This window comes from Pleurodeles waltl, chromosome 1_1 (genome assembly GCF_031143425.1).
Source record: "Pleurodeles waltl isolate 20211129_DDA chromosome 1_1, aPleWal1.hap1.20221129, whole genome shotgun sequence".
NCBI lineage: Eukaryota > Metazoa > Chordata > Amphibia > Caudata > Salamandridae > Pleurodeles > Pleurodeles waltl.
In genome coordinates this window covers 870,152,109-870,179,240 of record NC_090436.1, presented here as the reverse complement: position 1 = coordinate 870,179,240, position 27,132 = coordinate 870,152,109, and the positions used below count along the sequence as shown (strand labels likewise).

Here is a 27,132-nt window from a genome sequence, read left to right as displayed (position 1 = left end):
AATGTAGCAACCCTTACTGTGCATTAAAATTTGGCATGGTTCCTCTGTGATTGCATTGCTCTTTTGGGGCTGTGGCCAGGTGGTACGATCACAGCTTGCTGCTTCTGACTCTGAATACTTGCCCCGCACATCACAGGCAGTGAAGTAAACAAAAGCATCCATCAGCACTGTGTTCCCGGATGGCTGTGTCAGACAAACTACAGTGTCACAGCAGAGATTGTGGATAGAAGGCTTGGTCAGACCACCAGTCATTCTGCTTATGTGGTAGGTAGGCCATGTGTCTATGTGCTGTGTGACATTATATGCTCCCTCCGTAATAGCACTATCCACATGGGGAAACTGCTGAGCAAGGTCCCTCAAATTATGCTTGGCCCAGTGCCCCCAAAATCCTTAAAATGTCCCTGAACAAGGTGGTAATTTATTCATTAGTTTTGAGGAATGACCAGAAATCACAAGAAGCGTTTCAAACTTTCAACAATTGTCCACATGAATGTGTAAAATTTGCACTTTATTGTTTTATTCAGTTGTTTCTATGGATAGTGACTGGCGCCATTTAGGAAAGGTGAGCAATCATATAGTATAACAAGTCAGCCTCATGAGAGATATGTGTAAGAGGTGGAATCAGAAAGTACTCTTTTTGTATGATCCATTAGTTTAAATGGCAAACTTTGAACAGTTATATTTTCTGAGCTTGTCAAAGGGCCACTGTTAGAAATGGCCCTTCTTGCAGGGTTATCCCCAGACATTTTGCTTCTGACCTCCTTTTTTGATCCTGTGCTGAATTTAGTTTTTGCTGGCTTTATGACTCTGGACACTTTACCATTGCTGACCAGTGCTAAAGTGCAAGTGTCCTCTATCTAAATGGTATTGGTGATTGGTTTATCCATGATTGGAATATTTGATTTACCAGACAGTCCCTGGTATAGTGCCCCAGGTGTGCCCCCCAGGGCCTGTAAATCAAATAGCTCTAGTGGGCCTGCAGCACTGATTGTGCCACCCACATGAGTATCCCTGCAAACATGTTTGAGGCCTGTCATTGCAGTTTCTGTGTATGTAGTTTTAAACTGCCATTCTGACCTGGCAAGTGCACCGTCTTGCCAGGCCCAAACCTTCCCTTTTACTACATGTAAGGCACCCCTAAGTTAGGCCGAAGGGGGTACCATGGGCAGGGTGCAATGTATTTAAAAAGTAGGACATGTACTGGTGTGTTTCACATGTCTTGATAGTGAAATACTGCTAAATTTGGGTTTCACTTTTGCAAAGACTATCTCTCCCATAGGGTAACATGGGGATTGCTTTGAAATATCTTTTAAGTGTAATTTCCTATTGCAAGCAGATAGAGATATGGAGTTTGGGGTCTCTGAATGCACAATTTAAAAATACATCTTTTGGTGAAGTTTGTTTTCAAATTGTAAGTTTGAAAATGCCACTTATAGAAAGTGGGCATTTTCATGTTTAACCCTTCTGTGCCTCTGCCTGTCTGTGGAATACAAGTCTGGCTCAGGATGACAGTTGGGCTGTTTGTGAATTCACTCTAGACAATCACACTTAGGGAGCTGAGGTGCTCCTTGCATTTCCTGATGGGCCTTCCTGAGCTAACGTGGTGGGAGGAGCTGACACTTGCAACTGAATAGGACTGTGCCTTTCCTTACACAAAGCAGTCTCCAACCCCCTGGAGTGTGTCTGGGGCCAGGGCAGAGAAAGGCAGGTCTTGTGCACTACAAAGACTTCTCTTTGAAGTTTGCCTACTGCTAAGTCAGAAATGGGTATAGGCACTGAACCTTTGACCCAACAAAGTTAGAATCCTTCTAGACTGAGGACATTATGCCAGGAAGAAGAGCTGGATGTTGTAGGAGAGACTGCCACTCTGTTTGTTGCTTGCTGTGTGCTGGGCTGCTGTGTGTTGCTTCCGCCCTAGGAGTGAAAGGACTGGACTTTGCTCTCTACATCCTGCTTCCTAAGGTTCTCCAGGGGCTTGGACTGAGAGTGCCTCTGTCTCAGGGACATCAAAGACTGCAATTGCCAGCAGCTTGGTTACAGTGCTTGCCAGGTGGTGCCAAATCCAGTTCCTGGGACTTAGGGAATGAGTTCTGGTATAACCAAGAAGACACAAGCACATCGACTCCAGAATGAGTTCAGAACTTACACCACTGCTGCCTGCACCGGAGCGTTAGTCCCCCGCTGAGTGTAAAAACCCTGCCCGATGCCGCAGACCCGATGCCTCTGCAACACCTCCAAATTCCAGCCAAAGTGTGAGTCCAGAGTGCTGTGTCACTGACGTCCATGACACCCAACTCAGACTCTGCCTCAGCACCTGTGGCCCCGTGGTGTGATTGCGTCACCGGGAAGTCAAATCCTTGCGTCTTGACCTGCTGGATTCATTGACCCTGCCTTGTCGTAAGGAACCAATGCCTTAGCACTGATGCCGCATCACCTCCCCTGCAACCATAAGGAACCAACGCCTCACCTCCTCTGCCTAGAAGTAAGGGACTGCTGCTGCTTTACTTTCCCCGGGGTAGCAGTAAGGCACCAACGCCGCACTGGCTCCAGCGACACCTCACCTCCCTGACTCCATGCACCATTTTTGTTTCCTCATTTTCCAAGGTACTGTACCTGGGGTCTTTGCGACTCCATGACCAGCCCGCATTCCCTCGTGAATGGCATCGACCTGTTAGGAATGACTCCGTCAAGATGTCGTGATAGCCCCAGTTGGAGTAATTATGTTTTAAGCGCTTTACTAAGATTGAATCTTCGAAAATGTGTATCTTTCCTTGTGTATGCTGTATTTTTGTTGTTTTGTTCTTGTTGTACTCAGATAAATTTGATCTATTTATTAAACTGGTGTGGAGTACTTTTGTGGTGTTTTCACTGTGTTACTCAGTGTGCATACAAATACTTTACACATTGCCTCTGAGATAAGCCTCACTGCCCATGCCAGGATGCCATGGGGGTGAGCAGGGGTTGTCATAGCTGTGTGACTCGCTTGCCCTGACTAGGGTGCAAACAACTGCCAACTAGAGACTCCATTTCTAATAGCCACCAAGGATAGAGTGATCAAGACATTATCTCTCTCCAGGTTCCTAATGGATATTCAATGCATCTCCTGAAATCAGTGAGAGTACAAATATGAGCTCTTAAAAGAAAACATGATTTCTCAGTTTAAAAAAAAGCCTTTCTTAATTTGGATCTGTGACATGTGTAAGCCCTATTTAAGAAGTTTGTAAAGTCAGTTACTGGCTGTCCAAATATGCCATCAGTGTTTCCCAAACTGTGGTTTGAAATCCACTAGTGGGTGTACAATCTGATTTTTTGGTGGGTTGTGAAAGTCCTGCACTGTATCCAAGTAAGATGTAAAATGACTAACCCTATTTGTACACCAGTCCAAAGGTGCTGAACAATATCCTTAAGTCCAATGTTAAAACAAACCTTAGCAAGACTCTAGCTGAGCCTTCCAGTATTTTTGTCAGTTTTTTGTTTCTATTTCAGAAAACAATTTCACCAGAAAATGTGTTCACTATATGTGATCAAACACAACCATAGAACTCGTATATGAATTGCGCAGATAAATTAAGAAATATGGATGTGGCTCAATGGCCTGGGGTGTCAACTTTGGATCTGGGAAACCCTGTTAAAGTTTCGGAGTTGGCTCAACATTCTTTGATCTGAACAAATAACTTACTCTCCTGTGCGTATAATAAAAATAATCTGACTTTATTTGATATAATCTGTGCTCATCAAGTGTGCTCCAATGCTTGAGGATATGTTTGTACTATATAAAACCGTATTACATATGTGGAGTCTAAAATACCTCACTGGCCTAGTTTTAACACAAAAATGGAAATGAGGCCTTACCCAATCCCAATACTCAACGGCAGAAGGGGTTTTTCAAATTTGTTTACTGATTGGTATCAACACCAAGATTTTTCAGAAGCCTTAATATTTAGTGAAAAGATGTCACTGGCCAGCACCCCAATCTGAAAAGGGTTCAAGCTCCAGACTCCAGTGCAGTTCTCAATCTGCCACTTTTATGAGCACATCAATATGTTGGCCACAGTCCAGTATTGAAGGGTGGGATCAAGGTTGTGACATTTACTAACAATTGCTGTTATAGCATCAAAAAACACCTGTCTCATGTCAATTAAAGCTATGTGGATTGTGAACGTTTGTCTTTCTAAAAATTGGGTTGTGATTCTAAGATGTTTGAGAACCACTGGTGTGGAAAAATACCTCTTTTTGCATGATCACTCCCATTTTTCATGGACTGATGCTGCTGGTTTGTTGACTCGTTGTACTTACTAGGACTCTGCTAATCAGGCCCCAGTGTATGTGCTAGGACCTCTAAATCATTTGGAAATTAGCTATACTCTTAATTGGCATATTTAGCTTACCTATAAGTCTATATTATATGCCACAAAGTAGACCAAGGCCTATAAGTTAAATGACCCTAATGCACTGCAACATCCATTGTACCAACTACTACAGTGGTAGAGCAACCCTGACTTCAGGCCTATCACTGTAGCCTGTCTGTGCAGTTTTAAAACTACAAATTCTATCTATTAAAATAACTCCCTTTGACAGGCCCAATCCCTCCTTTTAAATATGAATATACCTCTAAGTAGTCCTTAATGCCTAGAAGGCAGAATGTCATGGTATTCAAACATAGGATATGTAAAGGTTTAATGTAAAACATGCTCTTGTAGTGACAATAAACTATTTCCCCCAGAAATTATATTCACTGCAGAGGAGTTAGCTGTTCTATATGAAAGCACTGGGATATAATATTAAAATTAAGTGATGTTATCTCTTCCTAGGAAACACTTACAAATATAATTCTTGTCATTTTTTAAATATTTATAAATATTTATTACAAGCACAATTCATTGGTAATGTCAGATTTGTAATAAATATTACAAAATGATTGCATTTAAGAAGACACCTTTTACCTTCCTAAAGCCTATTTTTACAAGTTTCCAACTGTCACCAAATAGTTGAATATCCCCTTTAATGAGATGTGAACTTTTTCCCAGAGTGAAGACAAAGGCCTTGGGAGTGTTCTCTACCTCAGAAAGGAGGTCCATCTTGCCAGTGCCCAGGAAAGAGTCCTATCCTGTCACAAGCTGATATAGCTCACACCTGGGCCTGTCTTTCCTTTGTTCCGTAAGGTCAGCCAGACACAAATCCCAGAGAGGCATAGGCCTGGGGGTAATTTGAGTTACACAAGAGTAATCAGATTAATTTCAGTAATTCTGCTACTCTTTGACGCAACATTACCAATAATAACTCAATTACTCCAGCTCATGTAGTTAGTAGTAATTTGGGGGGGAAACCACAGTTAGAGACCACAGGTAGCTGCTTGAGCTGCGGTTCGGGTTCTGATGCATATAGCATTATATTTTCAGTGCAAATTGCATCCTCACATCTATTTTGGAAGCAACAGTGCATTTTGCACTAAGAAACTAGTCCTAAATTCAGGGACCAGGTTGGGGTAAAATCCTATCCTAAAAGCACATTTACCAAGTGTGAGAGGCTGAGCATACTGCTATTTATCTTCTGGTGCATTTGGCACTATTCCTAGTATAAAATGCAGCCTGTGTCCATTTTGTACTTGAGGGGACATTTTAGCACTAAGAACATAACACTAAATGCAAAATAACTATTCTTGCATAATTCTGCTTAATCTTACAGAATTCTTTGGTAATTCAGCTTAATTGTGCTGCACGGGATACAGTGAGTTACACCCACTCCTACAGAGCATCTGTCCCCAGCTCCAGTTTTGGGTGATCACAGAGGATGTGTTACTCATTTCCCTGGCCACAACTCTGAGGTAGGTGCAGAATCTATGCACAAGGAAACAAAAGTTCTGCCATGGTGGATTTGGATAAAGCGTGCCCTGTGGGACGGTTTGCACTAGGGCACCCAGGGACTGCTGGTAAAGAGGGTATTGTTACCCTAGGAATATTTTCCCTATTCGTTAGGTAAAGGACAGGAGTCACTCCCACCCACATGCCAATGCCAAGCATAAATGTGGCACCATTGTGCATCCTCTTCAGAACACTTCTGGACCTGTAGAAGATAGAAAAAGGACTTTGCCTGCAGTTGAGATCTGTGAGGAGACTTAAAAGGCTGGACCTGCTGACACTTGTACCCGGGAAAAAGCAGTGCACTCCAATGGTCAGTTGGCTGGCCTCCTGTTAAGCTACAGGGGCACAATAAGCTGCTAAAAGCCATTTTCCTTAAGATCCCAGCTGAACAGGTCCAACTGGACCTGCCCTGGAAACTGCTGGTAGCTTCACCCCCAAGGGTTCCTGAGGTCCTGTGACCCTTGGCTGTGTCAAAGTATAATCCTCCTAACATCCTGAAAAATCAGAGACTGTGCATTTTTTTTTTGTTTCCAAATACCGGAACAAACCTGTATGTCAATCTGACAAAGGTGCGTTGCACCTCGGCCACATAATTAGGTTGCTCCTGTTCAGAGCTTTTCCACAGCAATAAATCTGTTTCAGCAGGATGTCACAGAGGAGGTATCTCGCCTCGTGGACTGCTGTTAAACCACATCATGCAGACTTGACCTATCTTTGGACTGTGCTTGATCTCTGTGCTGGATTTCTTCCCGTTAGTCCCTGTACAGGTTTTGGACTGAACCAGTATCCATTTATCTCTTAGGGCCAGCAATCCCTAAGTTCTGGTATACGTAAGTGTGTTGTCAGTATTTTTAATGCAATATTTATACTAATGTATATACATTGATTATAAACAATTGACCTATTTTTCACAAATGGTGTATTCAGCTGTGGGTGGCTATCCATTTTTCCTATTTATCATTGTTTTCTTCCCATGTCCATTACTCTAGAGCAATGTATTCTTACGAGTACTCTTCACATTTTGTTCATGGAAGCTGGGGTTTGTGGCTCTTATTAAGATGTGCGGTCAAGACAGCTGCACAGAAAAGACAGGAGAGGTCATTCTCCAGCTGAGAGATTGTGAGGTGCATTTTAGAGTATGTAAAGTAGTACTACTTTACTTGCTCCAAAATTGCTTTTGTGAATAGGCTTAGTAGTATTTGAGAGTATCTGAAAATTGACAAAAGGTCATGCCATGGTAGGAGTGAATTGATCCTACCATTTTAACTCTGCAAATGGAGTATCCTTGAAACTCTATTAGAACAATGCTTAAAGCATTTAAACTAAAGATTATATAGCTAGCATTATGTGGCATATCCTCTCTTATTTTAGATCGTCACCTAATTTGAAAATATTTGAAGCAAAGTGCAGAAAGAAAAACAGTGTGCCTTCCCACTAATATTGAAGATCTGTGGATAGAACACTAATCTGAACTTCATCTTCCATCTAGGTGCAGTGGTTTGGTTGACATTATATTCCCAGACGCACGTTTAAAGGCAAACATAATTTTACCCAACTACATTTCTTAAGTGCTCAAAACATGCCAGTTCTTCATGATACTCTTCTTAACAATAGTAGTCAAACTGCTGAAACTGCTCACACAAACCAACCAGTCTTCTTTGGGGCATTGATAAGTATCTAGGAGAGCTTCTCTATTGTTGTTACATGCTTTCTTCTTGGCTAATTTTACCAACTATTGAGGATACTTCCAGGTTACAAGCCAGTTAATAGAAATGGATGAGCCTATGTGCACCTTTAAACAAAGCAAGAACCTCAAAGATACTCTAGTACACACCAGGCCAAAGAATGTTACACTAGACAATCTGACAACTTCATGGGCCATGCCTAAAGTGCAAGAACATTTTGTGTGTCAACTCACACAAACTGCGACATCAAAAGACCTCGGGCTAAATACACCAAAGGGATTTAGATGGCACACCACCTATAATAGCAGTGGTCCTGTGGTCAATGTGCCTGTGGTCTGCCTTATATAGGAATAACCACCCGTCAGGTCAGGTAGAGAATAATTGAATATCACAGCACAATTGGGGCAGAAACAGCAATCCGAAACTAACTAGACACTACCTTGAACAGAATCACAATGAGGATAACCTCTTTTGGATGAGAACTGATAAACCGTAAGAATGGAATCAATTGAAAAATATTGAATAATTCCTATTCCGGAAAGAAGACAGGTGGGTCTGCAGACTGCGTAGCTACATAGCTGATCTTAATGATGATATCCCATGAATAAGTCTGTCCAGAGTGAATCTTTTAAATGTTCCCATTGACTCTTGGTTGTGTTCACCGACTGTTTTTAGTTCAACTTTCTTTAACATATATCTAATTGGTCTCCAGTCACACTATTGAGAGCGCATAACTTGGCTGTGCCATTATGCGGTCCAGGAGGACAAATAAAATGCACTTGACAACATATATAATGTGTGTTTAAATGTATTCATATAAACAAAGAAACTAGAGTCATGAACTGAAATTCATTCATGACTAGAGACATATGCAAATCCCATGTATCCAATATTATTTCATAAATGAATATTATGACTTTATAGTTAATCAACATTTTCATAGTTATTCTTCATTTATTACACTCATGTGACACATGCATTTGAATTGGTACTATGGTTTATGTTAAATTAGCTGGTGGGGAGGCCTAAAAAATGCTCTCTTTGTGTTTAATCTTCAACGTGAAAGTTTTGCTCCTTGCTCTTTTTTGCTGTATTTTTAGGGTCCAGCCTGCGTCGCATGCGCTTGTGCATGCGTTTCGCATGCAAGACGCTTTAGTAGATAGAAAAGGGCTTGGAGCCCCGTCCATGTTACGTTAGTGTCTTTCATTGGTTCGTGGGCTTGCCTTTTAAAATCTGCTTGCTTTCATTAGTGAAACGCACGCATACGTCATGCCTTTTTCGGTGGTTAGCCCTCCTCGAACGAGTGACCAAGTACAGAAAGCATGCGAGGCTCGCTGTTTCCCATCAGGTTTGTGGACTACTTTTTATCTTTTTTTCACAGCGCGATCTCGCTTGTTTCTATTTGTGTTTCATTCCATTTTGTATCTAGGTTATAGCTCAGAATTAACATTTTCATTACCAGGAGCCTCGATAGTATGAACACAGGTAGCGCTTTCCAATAGCCAATTAGTTTAACTTGCGTTTTAATATGGACTTGGCCTCGTCACCATTTTAAATGCACAACTTTACTTTCGACTACAGTCCATATGGGACTAAACCCCCTCCAACCGCTTATTATCTTGACTGGGTTCCACATGCTTGGAAAACTGCATTGCGTTCCGTCGGATGTTTGTTACGAACCACAACACTGTGCCTCTCATTTGGCTGGTTGGTTGCACCCTCGTCCATTTCCTAAATGTGACTTTGTTGTGTGTCACTGTTGCAGCCGAAGCTTACATCAGTATATACACGGGGCTGCCGGAGATTAAGGAAGCTGGGGAAGATGTTTTCATTTATTTGGTTCTTCTGCACTGCCTGGAGAGTTCCTTCTCCAGAGGCTTTGTGGGTGGAACTTACAGTCCTCTCCCCCCACAGCCTCCGCAGAGCTGCGCAGTGAAAGGCACTGAAGGGTAAGCAGGTTTTCACAACAGAAGCCAATTTATTGTGCAATATGAAAATAGTAAAAAATGGTGTGCAGAGACCATGACCCTGTGCCCAGCCCTCCCTTTGCACCTCTTTTATACGCATTCCTTGAAAAGAACGTTGATCATTTTCTGGTATGACCTTTCAAAATATTTATGCAGCCCATTGCATTTCCACACCCTATCTGATGTTGACAGGAACATTTGGGGTGTGTGTGTGTGTGTGTGTGTGTGTGTGTATATATATATATATATATGTATATATGTACATAAATATATAGGAACCTGTGGTGTTTCCTGACAGAACTAGCAGCATTTTGGGGGTGCAGACTAATCATTGTTTCAGCTAAACTGAACGATTGCCAGTTTAAAAGGATTCCACAGTGAGACAGAGAAACTGCATCACACTTATGTGAGACTCTTCACATCCCTCCCGTTTGCTGTGTGTATGTTTTTTAGTTGTTGTGAGTATTGTGGGTTTTAATAACGCCCACCGCACGCCCATCACTTTCACTGGTTATTGGGTTTGCCTTTCAAAAATCCTTTGTTATCATTGGTAAATGCTTTACGTTTGTCCCGCCTTGGGGAGGTTTTGTTACCTCCTTGCAGACTGACCCTGTTACATGGTTAATAGCACGATTGCCAGTTTGTTGACTGTGAGTGAAATTCATTTTCCTTTTGTGTCTCTCCTTCGCGCTCATGTTGGCTGCGGCGCTTTGCAAGCTTATGCCAACTCTTTTATTTTTCATTTTCACTTTATGTGGCAAGAAAAGTCCAGTTAGGAATTTACAATGCCAATAGCCCCAACTGGAGCAATTTGCAAGACCCACTGCATTGCAAATGCTTGTTCTATTTGCAGGTGCATCAACAGAAACCTTTTTCTAATGGAAAGCATATTGCTAGTTATAGATAAGGGGGTATGAGAAGTCAGGTTGCCAAGGAAGGGAATGTTAATGAGGAGCTGTGCAGGAGAACTCCACTCCGGCTTCATGAAGATGAGAAAGATCCAAGGTCATCCTGATGGCTGAACCAAGTGATGAAAGACTAATTAAAAGATACCACTCACCACTGTCTACAGACTATGGAAAGTTACTGGTGGTGACTTCAACTGTTTGAAGCTTGGATGGATAAGAGTGTTTTAGCTAGTAAGAGATTCAGACCTTTTTTGCCCTTTGACTAGAGTGAACCTTCAGAAACGTAGAGAGGTACAGAGCTCTGTTTCCTTTTGCTTGGCTGAACTGGCTTTATGCTACACACATCCTCTCTTGTAAAACATCTACTGAGGTTTCTGTGGTGCTGACACTTTGCTTCATTTCCAATATATAAATCAATTTAGGGTTTCCTGTAGCATACTAGAGTAGTTAGGTAAATATAGGTTCAATAGTTATACTGGAGAATCAAAGCTGGAACTCGGAGCACAAAGTGTTATTTCTTAATTTCTGTATTGTTGCTACTGAATTCTCTGATGCTGGTGTATCTTAATTTTGTGTGACACTTAAATTCACCTTTGGTAGTTTTGTACTTGTATAGCATGTTTTTGGAACTCCTTTACATAGGTTTGGCCTTGAGTTTGTAATAAATCATTTGAACTTTCAGCTTGCCTCCGAGATTCAATGTGTGAATAAATGAGTTACACTGAATTGTTTCCCTTCACCACTCGGAACATAGAAAAAGATTCATCGGGCCCAAGAAATGACTCTGGGTCACTATTATCCTACTGATTAGGAGTCAATCTTTAGTCTGCTTAAAGATATTGAAATATACTTTATTATATTATTAGACAATTATCAGTATAGATTTACGGTGTGCTTTACATTTAAAAATAACCTTTCACTTAGGCTTGCCTACCTGCTTACTGTGTTTTGTAAAGAAGGGAGACTATTCGGATTTGACTACATCTCCTATGGCCCCTGCATCAAGTTGATGCACGCGTCAGTCACTGTGATTTTTACCTTTTTTTTTAAAAGTGAATCGCGATTTACAGTGTTTTTAGATCTTGCCATTGAAGCTTGTCTGTCTTGTTTACTGTGTCTTTTGAAAAAGGGAGACTATGCAGATTTAACTACATCTCCCATGACCCCGTGTGTTACCTCACTTTAACATGTGTGCACCTGTAACAGAGATGTTTCCTTTAAAAATAGCAAGAGCCGCCGTTTGTGCTGCCTCCTCACCTGGACGAACTGAGATGATACTGGACCCCGTAGAGGTGAGCAAGAGTCCTGACAGGGAGCTCGCATTTCTTACCAAGCACTAACCCATTTGGGAGCAGATGACTTTTATAATTTGTTTGGCCCGCCCTCTTTGCTTGACCTGTAAACAATTGATTTAAGGTAAGCTGAACTTTGATGGTAGCCCGTATTTCCAACGTGGGTTGTGTCTCACCATAGAATAGCGACAGCACATAGCTCATTTGATTTTAAATGTTTAGTTGAGACTGCAATATAACTTTTATTTATTTTTTCATTTCTTCCTGCATTTGTGCCTCTCTCTTTGTACTCCTTAGCCCTGATCATGTTTGTCAATTAAGGCTTGGGTTGAAGCCTAGTACTAGATTCGGTAGCGGATGAGCGTTCAGAATGTATGCAACGAATATGGTGTGATTCACAATGTACATCTATCATTCATGTAAGATGTTACTATTATTTTTGGATTGTGAGTCACTGACCATTGCTGATTCATGAAATAATTATTTCCTATACCCTATAACTCTCTTTGAAGGTTATGATAATAATGGACCTACGTACTTTACTTGTGGGCCATGTTGACGGATTTTATAAGTATAAAATCAACTTCCTTTCTCACTTCCTTTCCCCTTGTATTGTCAGAATGACAACCATTATATTTAGCCTGATGAATGCCTCGAACCCCCTGATAGGGTCTTAGAATGGGCAGAAACATGTCGACTTTGATGTTGTGATTGCGTTGAAGGGCTCACCCACCTCTGAGTTTTCATCTGCCTGTTGGGGAAATTTATTAACGTTTTTGTTCCACCATAAGATAATTTTATTCTGTTTTGCATTGTCACAAGCACCTTGTACTCTGCACACATACAACACCCACACCTAACTCTCAAAGGGACATCATTTGAGTCATCACAATAATCGAAAGAGCTCCTTCCATTGCCTCCTTTTGGTCTAGGCAAGGAAGTTGTAGCCTACACCACTGAATTGATTTTCATGGTGTAAGGAGGGGCCCGCTGATGAAGCATGCTACCTCAAGGTGGGTGAGGGCCTTTGCCCTAAATAGGAAAAACTCCTTGAGATATACGTTGCAGAACATTTTCTTAGTTATACTTGATCAACTGCATCTCTCTGTGTGGTATATTTTGTTGTTTTGGGGAACTGATGCATATTTAGGTCATACGAAATTTTCTCCAGACCATCTTGTGGTTGTAATATTTGCCAATTCACTGTGACAGGACTGGGGACCCATAAGCAGCCCTGGCAAGAATGATGCCAATGGCATCCTTCCCTAACTGCTCACCCTCCACTCCACCCATTCATTATCTCTCTCCTTCTCTCTTCTACCTCTCTGATCTGTTTCCCCCTACCTCCCTCACCCCCACTTTCACTTTATCTCTCTATTGAAGCCCCCATATGCTTGCTGCAATTAACCTTTGGCAGTGCATCAGAAGAGGGCTTTCAAAATCGACCCCTCATACCTTCAGCCCAATAAAGAAATGCACCAGTAGAATAAGAAATCATCTCATCATGCCCCAAAATGTTTAGCGGTGTTCACTGTCAGTTCTATTTTCAAATACATTTGTTTCACTTTCTTCTTTGTATGACAATTCACTAACATATCGTGTTTCTGTACCAGAACAACAAGCCTTGGTCCTCTCACACCAGGACAGAGGCATCCACCTACTCTATGGTCTTTCTAACACTATTGGAAAGCACCCTCTAACATGAAACAGGTCTTATCACAAGCCAGGAGAACTTTGAACATATTGTAGCTATTCTACAGAAAGAAAACTGGCCATCTATCCTATCCCATATCACCTACCGGGTCAGCTGCTTCACATGCACGGTCACTCTGCTTCCTGACTGTAAAAATAGTTACCTCTGCCAGACAGTGCCATTGACAGACTGGAGAGTAAAAACCATAAAAAGAGAAAGCCATAAGATAGGCTTCTGCTTAGGCTCCAAGGATCTGGAGCTGCATAACCAATACTCCATCACTCCTAGAATTAGGAAAATGTCATAAAAGCTCCACCTCTTAAGAGAATACTACATTGCTAAATGGTAGGATTCATCCCAACATACATTCTGTCTCACTAAGAACGATCCTGAACCGCTTTCAAGGGCTCACGCCATCTAGCGATGTGAAAACACATATATACATGTTCATGTAGCACCCTGTCAGTCTGACTGAACACATGCAGACATGCCGTGTTTCCCTGTTTTGTGGTTATGGAATTACATGCGCATAGGTCGGAAAATCAAGTTATTAACTCATAAAAATTTCAAAACAGTTTGACTGAAATGTTATGTACTATTCACCTGACTAAAAAGACATCAATTCAAAATATTAGCAACAATACATGCATTCCTGACCGGCAGGATAGAGGATATACCCTTATAGCACCACCCATGACCCTGTCAGCCATGGTATTCTATGCATGATAATGGAAGTAATTTACTGTAAAAACATTGGTTAGGTAGTGTATAGTGAGACAGACTGGAGGAGAATTACAGGAAGGATCTTGAGTGGGGACAAATACAGGGTGTATCCCATGGATCAGAGGCAAACAGGGCTTTGCCAGGGGATGGCTCGATTCTTTAGCTGTATTCTTAAAGTGAAATTAATGTATTTAAGACCCAGGGGATCTGTACTTCAAAGGAACTGCCACCATGCTTAGGATATCTCAAATTCGGGGGCTCATTTAAAAAGAAATGACGCATGGTTGCACTGCAAGTCAGCTTGCTGCACTACGTCATTTTGAAAGTGCAGGGATTTGTGGTATTAACATCAATATGACGTATCCCTGTAAAGGTTGGGAAGTTATCCAAATGTTATGATGCATGACACTGGCCCCATCCTTTGCACATGCCACAAGTCCAAAATACAAAAATTCGCACGGGGTCTGGTTCTTGTATATTTATGTAGGGTGGCCATTTTGTACACACTACTCTAAACACAAAGGGCAAGGAGGCACCCTTTACTTTGGAAAAGCAGATTCAGATCTGGGAATCAGCTCCGTGCACGGTAGGCCTATGTTCCTGCAAAGATACTATCCAGAGAATCCTCCATATGTGGCAGAAATAAAATTCTGTTTTCCTAAGAACCACAGCATTAATAGCAAGAACACTGGTGAGCATCTCCTCACAAGACATATGATGAGTTTTGAACAAAAGATGTTGAGTTAGAAAAGATTAAGACATGTAACTTATACAAACGAAATCCACCAGTGGCATTCTTTGCGAATGATGCAGCATTGTGAAATGAATCAATGATTTATGATTGTCCACACAATATCTGAGCCAAAACATGTTCTGTAGCAACCTCCAGAGAAAAAAAAAGAACCTGTGACATTGTGTTCCAATGATTCCTAAATTCAGAAGTGTGAAGTTCGTATGTGAGGCAAGCAGTTATGCTGTGGTCTAGCAGAGAGAGTAGTATCTGTTCACTCGTGTGCAAAATATGTTGAATGGGATTTTGGATCATATATGAACAATGTTTACACAGAGGTAATCCTTTATAATTGATTGTGTGAAAGTATGTTTCATAACATTGCTTGTATTTCGAGAATTAGGTATAAAATTGTGTACGGCCATCTCATGAGGTTTTCTGCAGGGAACAATACTAATCCTATATGAAAAACCATGAGGAACAGAAACCATGAGCGGATAATAATGCAGTTATACTACTACTGTCTAAGAGTAAGCCCTGATTGTAATATCTTGTCTTTCTAGAAGAGGTGCCATCATAGCCTATCCTTCTGCCTGTTGCCCCCTTAAAGTCAGTGCATGTCTGTATAACCCATGAGTTCTTGGGAATGTTCAGCCTGAGGTGCGGACTGGGGTCTGAGCAACATGCATTCCAAATCAGGTGTGGAATACTTTGTTTTCTACATACGGTACATTTGAACTGGTATCGTGTACTCACACAATGTTTCATCAGCAGTGAGTTGTCGGAAGCGGCGGCAGACTTGTGCCGTCTGACAGAGATCCTTATGAGAAAGCCAGGTAAGGACACCAATCCAGATTTCATCAGGAAGATACAGCCACATGGACAGATACCGATGGTCACCGTTCATATCCTAAAATCAACAGAAAATCCATATTTGTTATGACGGAGGTATAACAAAGCGAAGGAAAACGTTATTAGCTAACAACTATTGGAAATTTTATCCTGAAATGCTACATTGTTGCAATCAGAAGAGCAACAGTTTGCGTACGTATGTTGTGAGTGCAACATTACGGTCACCACACTAGTTCAATCTCAAAACTATGGTTGGTTTTCCCTTCGTCATGCTTTGACATCTTACGTCTTGGTCACAGAATATGAACGATCAAGTACAGACGAAATAACTGGGTTTATCGACAACGTTGCCATCTATACAAGCAATCCAGCATGGTCCAGACACTATTGAAAACCCAACTATTGAATCTGAGTAATATTTGGACTGCAGATTGAGAGCTGGAAAAAACTAATTAAACGTGGCAGGCAGATTAGCATTCGAATGGTGACCCAGATGCAGAATATATCCGCACGAAGGTGCTGAATCAAAATGAAAGAAAAATATCAAATCAATTATCCAAGCATTTTTTAAATAGCGCACAGCTTTAATGAACATTTGAACATTCTGTCCATTTCCTTATGTTGGCGATACACCAGAGAAACAATGCATAAATCATAAATTATTGTATTTCTTATTTTAAGTCATGCTATGCTTAATTATTAATTCACCTGTAACAACAAATATAAAAACACAAAGCGGATGAATGTTTCTGTGGTACGTAGGCTTCCGCTGTGCCTTGTAACGGTAGATTTTGTACCTCCTGCTGAAGCAACAGCAGGTGATCCTCAACAAAAAGAATGCTGGAGAGGGAATGGAGGGTGAAACCCCCAAACAGGAAGGGCATACCTCATTTCCTGCACTGCTCAATACCCGTGAGTCTGATGTTATTGACACCCCCTCTTGAAGTAAATGAATCAACCTTCTGCCTACAGGCAACACATGCTGCAGAAAGGGGAGAGAACTAGGGCTGCTTTCCTGAAAGGTTTTCACTGGAGAAAGAATAGGAGGAAGAGGAAGGCTACTGGGCTGCACCGCATTACCTAAGTCTCCTGACATGTGTATGACCTACAAAGGGGGTTGGCAGACTTTTGACCCTTGAACTGCTGCGCTGCACCACGAAAGGAGGAGCTGCTGTCAACCCCCTAAACCTACGGAAAGGTCTATAGGTTGAGGAGAGTGACTGAAGACCTAAAGACTTAGTCGTGGCTTTACTCTCCATGAACCTGTCAAGCGCTGAGTGAGCTTTCTCCCAAAAAATTCTGGACACGTCAAATGGGAGATCCATCAAGGTGAATTGTACATGAGGGGAGAATCCTGATCCCCTAAGTCATGCATGTCTCCTGCTAGCCATCAATGTACCCATGGCTCTGGCAACAGAGTCTTCCGTGCCCAGGCCTGATTGGATAACCTATTTCGCAGCCACCTGACTGTCCTGCAGTAGCTCCTTAAAATGTTCCTGCATATGTTGTGGCAGCTTGGGAACCACCTCCTTGAGTCCATCAGTGCCTGGATATGTCTGCCTAACACACATGTAGCATCAACTGAGTTCAAGGCCATGCTGCATGATGAAAAGACCCTTTAGCAAACTGTTCCATGAGTTTCGATTCTTCATCTGCAGCCTTCGTAGGAACGGAACCAGGTACTGTCTCAAAAGAACAAGAAGTTAGTACTACCAGATTCCCAGGCGTCGGATGCTGACTAAGGAATTGGGGGGGGGGGGGTCACAGGTTGCAGTCCTATGCCTTCTGGCAATTACTTTGGAAACAGCAGGTGTAGACACAGGCTTCCACCACAGATCCAGAACCAGCTCTGACAAAGTCTCGTTAAACTGCAGCAAAGGTTCAGATGTAGCAGGGGAGGAGTGGAGAAACTCAGTGAGGATGTTGGACATCAGTTTCGATGTGGATTATAGCAATTCCAGAAGGTCAGCAGGCTTCCTGATCACCCCATGGTAAGTGGTAACTTCCAGAGGTGGAATACCCTCAAGTGACAATAACTCCCACTCAGTAGAAGTGTCCAGCCCGCTTGCAACTTCAATACCATCAAGCCCATGAGAATGTAAAGGGATCTTTTCTTCTTCTAAATCCTGTTGTTCCTCCAAATACTGCAGCTCATCCAAAAGCCTCAATGCCTTCCTTCTAGATCCTAGTCTAGACTCCAAATGCGGCCTCGAGAAAAAGTGCACCTTTGTAAAATTTTTTAGCTGAGGCACAGGTGAAGCCGGCGTTAGGATTTTAGTCCAAGAAGGAGTTGGGTGACTCGATGCCGGACGAGTATTATCTGATTTCGGAATCAGAGCTGTCAACCCTGAAGGTCATGGAGCAGTAGGTATAAAAGAAGCCTTTTTATATGGTGCCAGGAAGCCCAGATTAAAGGCTAAAGGGCCTGTGGGGCCCTCAGGTGCACCAACGGGCGTCATTGCCCTGTTACAAATGCTGAACATAGCATTTAAAAGGATAGAAGGAACCTCCCCAGGAGTTGGTAGGCCGGATATTCTTGTTGAGGCTGGACCTCACCTCAGTCTCGCTCCTCCATCTCTTGTGGAGTAACAGGAGAGAACTGCGCCACATGACTTGAAGGCGATGCCGAGATTTCAACCAAAGACAGTGCTGGTGATGCCTCTGGTGGCTTTGGTTGCAGAGGAGAAAAGGCGGGGCTCACTTCCCAGGTCGAATGGCGTAGAGACTTGGAAACCAGTGTCAAGGACCTTGGGCTGGCATCTCAGGAAGAGCAATGCTTAGAGCTGTGGCGACGCCGCTTCTTATGTGATTTCGAAGAACAATACAGCTTCGCCTTTTCTTCCTTCAGTGCCTTTGGGTTCATACTCATTATTTCATGCATATCATCCCTAAGGTAATCCCTAGGCAGCCCATAGAACAGGGTACCTTGTAATTTGAATGCTGTACATGTACCAAGTTTTACATGTCCTGGTAGTGAAAACCTCCTAGGGCACAAGTCAGGGATACACACCAGTAGACTGTGGTTGCCCACTATTTTCACAGGGAAGACATTCACTAACCATGCCAAGATATTGGGTCCCACTGAAATATGACTGCACACTGTCTGCTTTTCTTTCTGAGCAGTAATGTTCACATGTCTAGATAACAGGGGGACTCTGTTATCTAAAATTGGAGGTGTACCCAAAATAATAGCTGAAGATAGGGGACTCTCGGACCTCCTTTTCTTAAAGTAGCCTGGCTGGGAATTCTCTGGAGTCTCACACCGAAATCCAAATCCACTGGAGGGGAAACACAGGCACACCGCTTGTTGCTTCACAAGTACTTAGGAGAGCCATGGTTTTGACATTTTTCAATCCATAACTATAAGAGATGTGCATACTAATGTTAGGTGTATTGATCTGTCCCAGTAATTACACAAGTAAAACATGTAAATGTCACTATTTTGTTTTATTTCCATTACAGCACTACTCTTCCCAATGCAAGGTGTAAGTACTATACAACATAGGTACACATTGCACATTGGCAATAAATCACTTGTGTATAAATCAATGACCAGCATGTGTTACATAAGAGAGTGAGGGTCACAAGGTGTAGGTCACAAGGTGTAGGATAATATGTCCTTCATAGCTCACTGTACTACATTAGCAGATTTCTGCTTTGCTACCAATTAAGCATAGGAGATTTACTGCCACATTTCTTCTTCTTGTCAATTTCATTGGGGCAGAGTTTAAACAAAAATAAATGTATAGTTTGAGGCACAGATTTTGTGTCAGGGTTGCATCACTTTTTTGACACGACCTTGATGCAAAATCTCAATTGGTAAATCTTGTAATAGACCTTCTAAATATATGGGTGAGACGTTGAGATCTGATGGTACTTCTTGTGATGTCACTTCCTGTGAGGTTGTGGTTTGTGATGATACTTCCTATAATGCCACACCGTGATGTCATTTACTGTGATGTCACATGCCATGATGTCATGATGTTAGGCCTACCGTCTAACTTGGTGAGACCTCCCACTTCTTTTATTAGGACTGGAAGCTCTCAAATTTGTTTTTCACTACCATGAGGCCTACTGCTCAACAGAATAACATTTGGTTGCTTTATTACATTTAATATGTGCTAATGTTTGATTAGGAAAAGTTAAGCACTTTCTTTATGGTATCTAAGAAATTAGAATGAAAACGTTTCTTTAATGATAAAGTCAGATTTTAAGTTACAATTTTGAAAATGTCACTCTTAGAAAATTGGCATTTTCCTGCCCTAAACTATTTGGTGCTTACGGCCTAACCAAGGTCACATGACTGGGTGTATTTGGCAGTTATACTTTCTTTATTCTTCCCAGACAGTCACACAATGTAGGGATTAGGTGTGGCTTGATAGCCCATCAGCTGGCAGGATGGGGGGGATCTGGGTAGAGTCGCTCTTGCAACTGAATAGCCTGTGCTCTGCATTCATACAATGGACTTGTCACCCCTACATTGTTCATGCAACCATCTTGGAGCCAGAACAGGGAAGCAGGAAACGTCAAGCACTTAAAAGGGAGTTGTCTCAAAACGTCTCCTACTTTAAAGAAGGCACTTTGTATAAAAAAGGGACCCTCTGACCCACTTTTCAGTTCACTTTCTGGACCTGCACAAGGACTCTAAGAGAACTACCTGCTGCTGGGGACTGCTGGGGACCCCTTTGCTGCACCTGGAATGACTGCTTTGGACCCTCAGAGGCCTGCCCTGCTGCTTGAGCCCTGTACCATCACTTTAATCCAGGACTACCAGAGGGACTCCAAGGGCTTGTTGGCTGGCTCCCTGATCAGAGTCACAGGGACAGAAAACACATTTTTGAACCCACACCTGGACCCAACCTGAGTGAGTCCTGAACACCCAAGTGGTACCCCTCCAGTCCTTGAGCGTTGGCTGTGGTTTTAAAGGTGTCAGATAGCCAAAATTCCAAAACCTGGAACTTTGAAAAATGTTGTCTAAAAACTTCTCTGAGAACCGTGAAGAGACTAGGACAAACCTGCTTGTCCATCCGTCCATGATGAATTGCCAGTCGACCTGACTTCAGAGTAGCTCCGCTAAGTTCTTCTCAATAGCAGTAAATCATATTCAATTGTCCTTTGCCAAAAGATGCTAAGTCCAAACATGGAAATCTTCTCAAAGACAGTACCTCCTCCCAGACACCATCTGAAGCCTTGCCCTGCTGAATTTTACCTTCTCAGAACATTTGTTTCTAAAGTTCTTCTAGGTTCGAAAGTAAGCGATGGGCCCAATCCACTTTTTATATCCGACTTATGCGCCACTACAGTTGGCCATAATTTCCTACTTTGACCCGGTCTTGTGTGACTAGATGTCCACGGTTGGTGCTTTGATCTTTTGGGAAGTAGGTTTTTACTTTAAATTTTGAAAATTCATAGCTCCAGATCCACTGATTGGATTATTGTTGTTTTTTATATATTTTCTTTTATAATTTACTCTAGTTTTGTGGGGTTTTCCTGTGTTGAGTTTTTATTTTATTTCTGTTTGTGCACTGCATAAATACTTAATATATTGCCACTAAGTTAAGCATGACTGCTTTGTGCCAAGCTACCAGAGGTTTAAGCACAAGTTAATTTAGTGGTGGCTTACCCTGACAGGGATTGTGGCTGTTGCTTGGCCAAGGTTTACACTCTATTCAACCAGCAATCCAATATCTCACATTGGTGCTCAGTGGTGGTATCCAGTATGCATTTATACAGTACCACACAAAATCTCTTTTAGATAATTTGACATCAGAATTTACATTTTTTTTTCTTAGTTTTCCATTGGCAGTTTTCTCCATTTTCTAAATGTAAGTTCCAGCCTTCCTTTTTGTACCATGGAGATGAATCTGATCATTTCGACATTCTCATAAGGGCTGAGCTTCTGAAGCTCAGCAAAGAGAAGCTGGATCTCCAGGTAGCTATTAGAGACTTTGAGGGCGTACAGAGGTGGCAGATCACCACAGAGGAGGGGCAAACCTGAATGATGAGAAGAATGATGAGAAGTGAAGATAGGGGACCCAGGCCTGGGTCCTGAGCTGCAAGGACAGCACAACTCATCTCCAGCAGATGCCCAGAATGCCCAAGATGGGGGAGGGAGCAATGTGCATGCCCGGGTCCTGTTCCCAGAGGTGCTGAGGACGGGGGGAGAAGCGTAGAGAGGAAAAACAAACTGCAGTGGCCAAGGTGAAGCTGGAAGCAGGGGAGAGAAGGGCGGAGACAGAGAGAACATTGGAAAAAGCTGAGGCAGAGAGGGCCTTAGCTGATTAGAAACCTTTACTGGCACAAGACTAGCGTGAAGGAGCTGGAGCTCAAAGCCAGGCAGACCCCAGAGTCCATCAACAATGGTGGTAGCAGTACCCCAGTGTCCATTGAAGAAAAGAGGGTCCAAATCCCAAATAATCTGGTGCCTTTCTTTGTTATGGGGGATGACTGGGGCCACTGGAACTATGCAGCAGGGGAGGGCCAAATTATGCAGCATGAGTAAATGATGTGGCAAGAAAAAGCAAATTATGCTGCATAATGCAGCACATTTTGTGACTGTATTACTTCATTATTTTGTCATTTTTACACTTGTTAACACTGGCTGGGTTTGGCTGCACCTCATTAGTCTAACACCTACAAAAAGCAATAAGCAATTAAATTGACTAGTCAACATTTGCAGAGGGCCTTCCACTGCCCCGCAACATGTGTTGCTGTGTTTTCAGTAACTTTTGATCCATTCGATCTGTAAAAAAAATTCTGTTCTAATCTGCAGATTATGCAGCATTTTCTGGATTATGTGACAAATGCAACAAATATGTGAAAAATGCAGCAACCGCACAATTGCATAATACCGTGGCCCTTGGGATAACATAGACAACCGGTTTGAGTCCTATGCGGTTGCTAAAGAGATGAATAGGGTCCCTAAAGGAGATTGGGGGGCAGTCTCTCGAGGCCTATTCCCAAAGAAGGGAAAGGTACCCTGTTAGCTCCAGGGAAATGGAACAGGTGGGAGTATGCCCTAATGATGGCGGTCCTAACCAGGAAATATGAGCTCATCCAGGTGAAGTATTGACAAACATTTAGGGACAATCAGAATCTGCCCCAACAGACCTGGGTCGATTTTGTGTTAACAGATGGAAGTTTCACAATATGTTATTCAAGGATGTTGCATTTGTGTATAGAAAATAAAAATGTAAGCTGAATTTAGCCCATACTCAGACACTGATAAGCTTGTGAGTGTGATTACCTGTTGCTGATGTCTCTGTCCTGAATAACCCAGAACTCACCATGTGAGGAGCTTTAATCACACTTTTCAAATGTGAGTAAGTCCATTTATGAATGTAAGTTCTCATTCAGTAGGTCACTGAAAGGACTTTGCAATTGTAAACAATGTTATTTGCCAACCTAAGGACTATTGTGGATGTTAGTAGTATTCTGATCTTTCGGTTTAAATATAGCACAATGTAAAGTTGTCACAAGCTACGTAGTTTCAATAAAGGCCTCCAAATGAATCATGTGACATAAAGGAACTCTGGGTTAACTGATACAGGCGGATGCTGTAGGAATAGCTGTTTTATCATTTCTAATTACATTGATATACTGATGTTCTTTTTAGCATGTTCTGGGATACATTTAATGGGTACAACACATTCTTTTGGGCTCATGATGAATCAAAATAGGTGTTGGATGCATGTTAGGGTTAACACACTACACTACAAAAAATAAGAGCATTACTGAGTGGGTTGTGGTGCAGTTCTCATTAATGCTGGCCTCTAATTGTTGAGCTATGTAAAAATATATTTGCCTTTACCAGAAGCAAACAGTTGAAGGCAAAGGTTAAGCAACTTTTTCATTTTGGTCAATGATTCTGTGATATCCCAGGTCAAACATTGTAAACATGTATCAGAGTTGACAATAGGGTTTTGCCTTAGAAATCCACATGAGGAAAAAACTGGTGAATGACCTGATTACATGTCAGTAATCTTCATTACTCCTAGTCTAAGTTTTTTTTCTCATCATAGTCTAAGTATCCCTCCCATTCTCTCCTTATCTTGGTATTTCAGGAAGTATAGTTGAAGAGCTACAGTATATGGGGTAAGGGAAGGGGAGGGATTGTTTCTCCTTGGTAAAAGGAAATACACAATAAAGAAGAAACTTTATTGTACTTAGCAGAATGGCTTAATACTACACCCCATGTAGGATTTGAAGCCCACAAGGTAGGGCTCAATTGTTTTTAAAAGTGTGACATGCAGAAACTTATTGTTACCGTATTCCTTGTGTGACAAGGCCCTAAAAGCATTTTTCATTGTGGAAGGCTCTGGCTGCTTCATAAGAAACTATAGTACAAATTAAAACATTAATGCTGCTATTTTGGGCTTAGGATTAGTTATGTAGAAAAATACAATTCATTTGTAATAATTTATATTTATTAAAGGACCAATTCAGTGTTGAAGTTGGATTTGTAACATATATTTAGGAAAAGTAACTGATAGAAAGGTACCTTTTCTTTCCATATGGCTCCAGGGAGACAAAGAATAATAAATAATTATATGCACAATCAATATTATTTTATGTCTTGCTGTTACTTGTCTTTTTCCTTTTCATGAAGGCGCTTAGGATCTGAAAGTACTGATTAGTGATGAGCAAACTGCTTGGCCCAGACTTGTCGTTTGCAAGTTGCCAAGTTAATTAACAGAAATCTAAATATTCTCTTCCAAAAGACACACAAGACAAGTCAAATGTGTGGCTGAAGCAGTAGTCTAGCATTGCTGAAACACTGAGCTACAATGTATGGCTAATCTGACAAGGAACAGGTGTGTAGAGCGCAGAAAATTAAAATGTGGAAGACTTTGACAGAAACACATTAGTGAATGAATATGGACTTGGAGAGTCATTTAGAGTTTTGCAGTTTTGAAACATCTGACAAAAACTGCAGATGCCCAGACTACTAAGCTAGTAGTTCATTCCACCTAATTTAGAGGTGGGTGAAGCTCCAGTTTATTGCTGGTTGAGGCTCAGCTGGCTCCGTCATTGGAAACCTTTGACCAGCACTCTGTCTGACACAGAGATGTCTGTAAAAATACATCAGATTATACACCCTATTTGAGGCTTTCATTCTGGAATACATTTTTCCTGTTCATGACTGAGAGAAAAGTCTGCCGAGCCTGAACAGTAAACAACAGAAATAAAATCCATGCACTGGAAGAAAAGTTCCAGCATTTAAGAGCCTTTTTATTTTATGTTTTTCATAACAAGCTCCGGCTTGTGGAATTTATTATTGAGAAATGTGAGGAAATAGGGTATATTATGTGGTGTGGTTGTACAACCTCACTGTGTAATAAACTTACCAACCCCTTGAGGCCCAGTAGGTTTCATCTGCAAAACCCTCAGCTCAGCAATGGGTAGCTGTTGCACGAAGCAGCAAGACTTACATAGAGGAACAGGTTACACACATTTAAAACGTAGCAAACCAATTGGAGAAGAAATCGACACAACACTCAGATAATTCAACACCAATTTATGAAAATAGGTTGTGTTTCTATGAGAATTTAGACACTAGAATGAAAAAGATCCACCAGAGAGTAGATTTTTTATGCAGTAATAAATCACTGCAATTTCACTCAACTGCAACAAGCCTTGGCAAAGTCTATGAATTGGACACTTGAAACGTTTTCAAAGAAAACTTAGGTAAGTGTCAACGGGGTCAGTTAGAAGTACGTAGGTCAGGAGCTAGTCAGGATGACCAGTAAAGTCCAAAAGAAGACTCATCCTCACAAGAGAACCAGTCCGTTAAATGTTCCAGGCACTTTTTGAGAGTTGCAATGGAAGGGCTGATGCAAGGGCTGAAGGATGCGGAAGATGCTCTCAGGATGCCACTCGGTTGATGGGTGTCTTTCTGCAGGGATTCCTCGGTCTACAAAGATGGCGAGGGGGTCCTGGTTGCATGGTTACCATACCACAAATTCTTCTACAGTCTGGCCAAATTCCATTTGCCACAGGACTACCAGTCGTCCGTTTTGTGGTCATAGACTAAATCTTCCTAAATTGATAACGTGTCTTCAGAAGGTCCCAGTGACTCTCGAACAGCACTTTCAGGCTCAGCAAACTCGGGTGTTACGTTGTGCATCAGGTTTTGGTCCTTGGAGCTGCACGGCAGCGCTGGTAGCAGTTTGAAGACTGTGGGCTAACAAATTGCTGCAGCAGGCTTTTTCAGTTATTGTGTCCCTGTGCTGCAAACAGGATGCCAGTCACCTGGCCTTGGAGTTCTCTTGACTTGACTGTGCTTTGGAGACAGCTTCTACCTAAGCAGGAAATGGCAAGCACAGTCCCTATCTCCACTAGCCACCAGATGCAGGTGCAGTCCTCATCAGTGCCGCCTCTCTCTGCTGGTCCCTCATGCAGCAAGGCAATCCTTCTTTGATCCCTTTTCCAAGTTGGTTGAGGTTGAGGTCTGGGTCACAGGTTGCCCTCTTTATGCTTGGAAGTTGCCCTCTGGGCAGGATACAGTTGGTAGTCAATGGGCTACCAGGTTCCCTCCCAACTGGTGACCATTTCCTGTTGAGTCTGACTTATGGATATCTCTGGATGCACCATTTTGCCCACTCCCAACATGGTGAGACCCTTCTCCTGGTGTACAGACTTCACTAGCCCACCCCTAGTGGCTACAGCAGGGCTGGGGAAACAGGATTAGCAACTGGTTTCCCTTCTATGCCTCCTGTGCCAGCCTGTCTACCTCAACAATTGGGCAGCCCACCCCTGTGGTGCTACACATCTGCCTTTCAAAGGCAGCTTAACCTTTAAAGCCTGCTCTTTCAGGCTAACACTGAAGACGCTTCCTGCAGGAGGGAGGTTACACACTGTCCCACAATGCTTCATTGTTTTCCTTCCTGAGAGTCACTAGCATGTCTCTCAAGGAGGGCAGAAAGCTCTCTAGTGGAGCACAGGAGTTTTAAAGGCAACAAAGTAGCAGCTTTACTAAATCTGCATACTGCAACAAGTAACATTAATTTTAATGGGAGATATAAGTCGGGCTGAATTTAACAAATTGTTTGATACCTTGGAGAGCCCACTTTGATTGCACCACTCAGGAGTTAGCACAGCTGAGGGGGTTAGCGTGTAAACCTGTTCTCACCAATGGGACAACCAAGACTTACCACGTAAAAACAGTGGTTTCACATGTTTTACTGTCAAGTAAAGCACATGTCCTGCCTGTGACACATGTTGCACCCTGCCTACAGGGCTCGGTAGGCCTGCCAGAGGGATGGCTCACACACATCTAGTGGAAGTTGTGGCTTTGCCATTGTTTTCACTGACAAAGTCAGGCTAGCAGTGCTCAACTGCTCTACCAGTCTGAAGTGGCAGACCGGGAGACTTTTATTTGTGGGGCTTCCAGGGTGGCACAATCAGTGCTGAAAGTCCTGG

At 42.3% G+C, this 27,132-nt stretch overlaps 1 protein-coding gene across 1 annotated transcript in view; it reads right to left on the bottom strand.

Annotated features, from left to right (window-relative positions):
- The window catches only part of LOC138302579 (F-box/LRR-repeat protein 2-like), a 473,996-nt gene that overhangs the window by 343,687 nt on the left and 103,177 nt on the right, over positions 1–27,132 (bottom strand). The window contains exon 5 of the mRNA XM_069242590.1: positions 15,616–15,769. Coding sequence (XP_069098691.1) covers positions 15,616–15,769 — 154 coding nt within the window. The remainder of the gene's footprint in view (positions 1–15,615; positions 15,770–27,132) is intronic.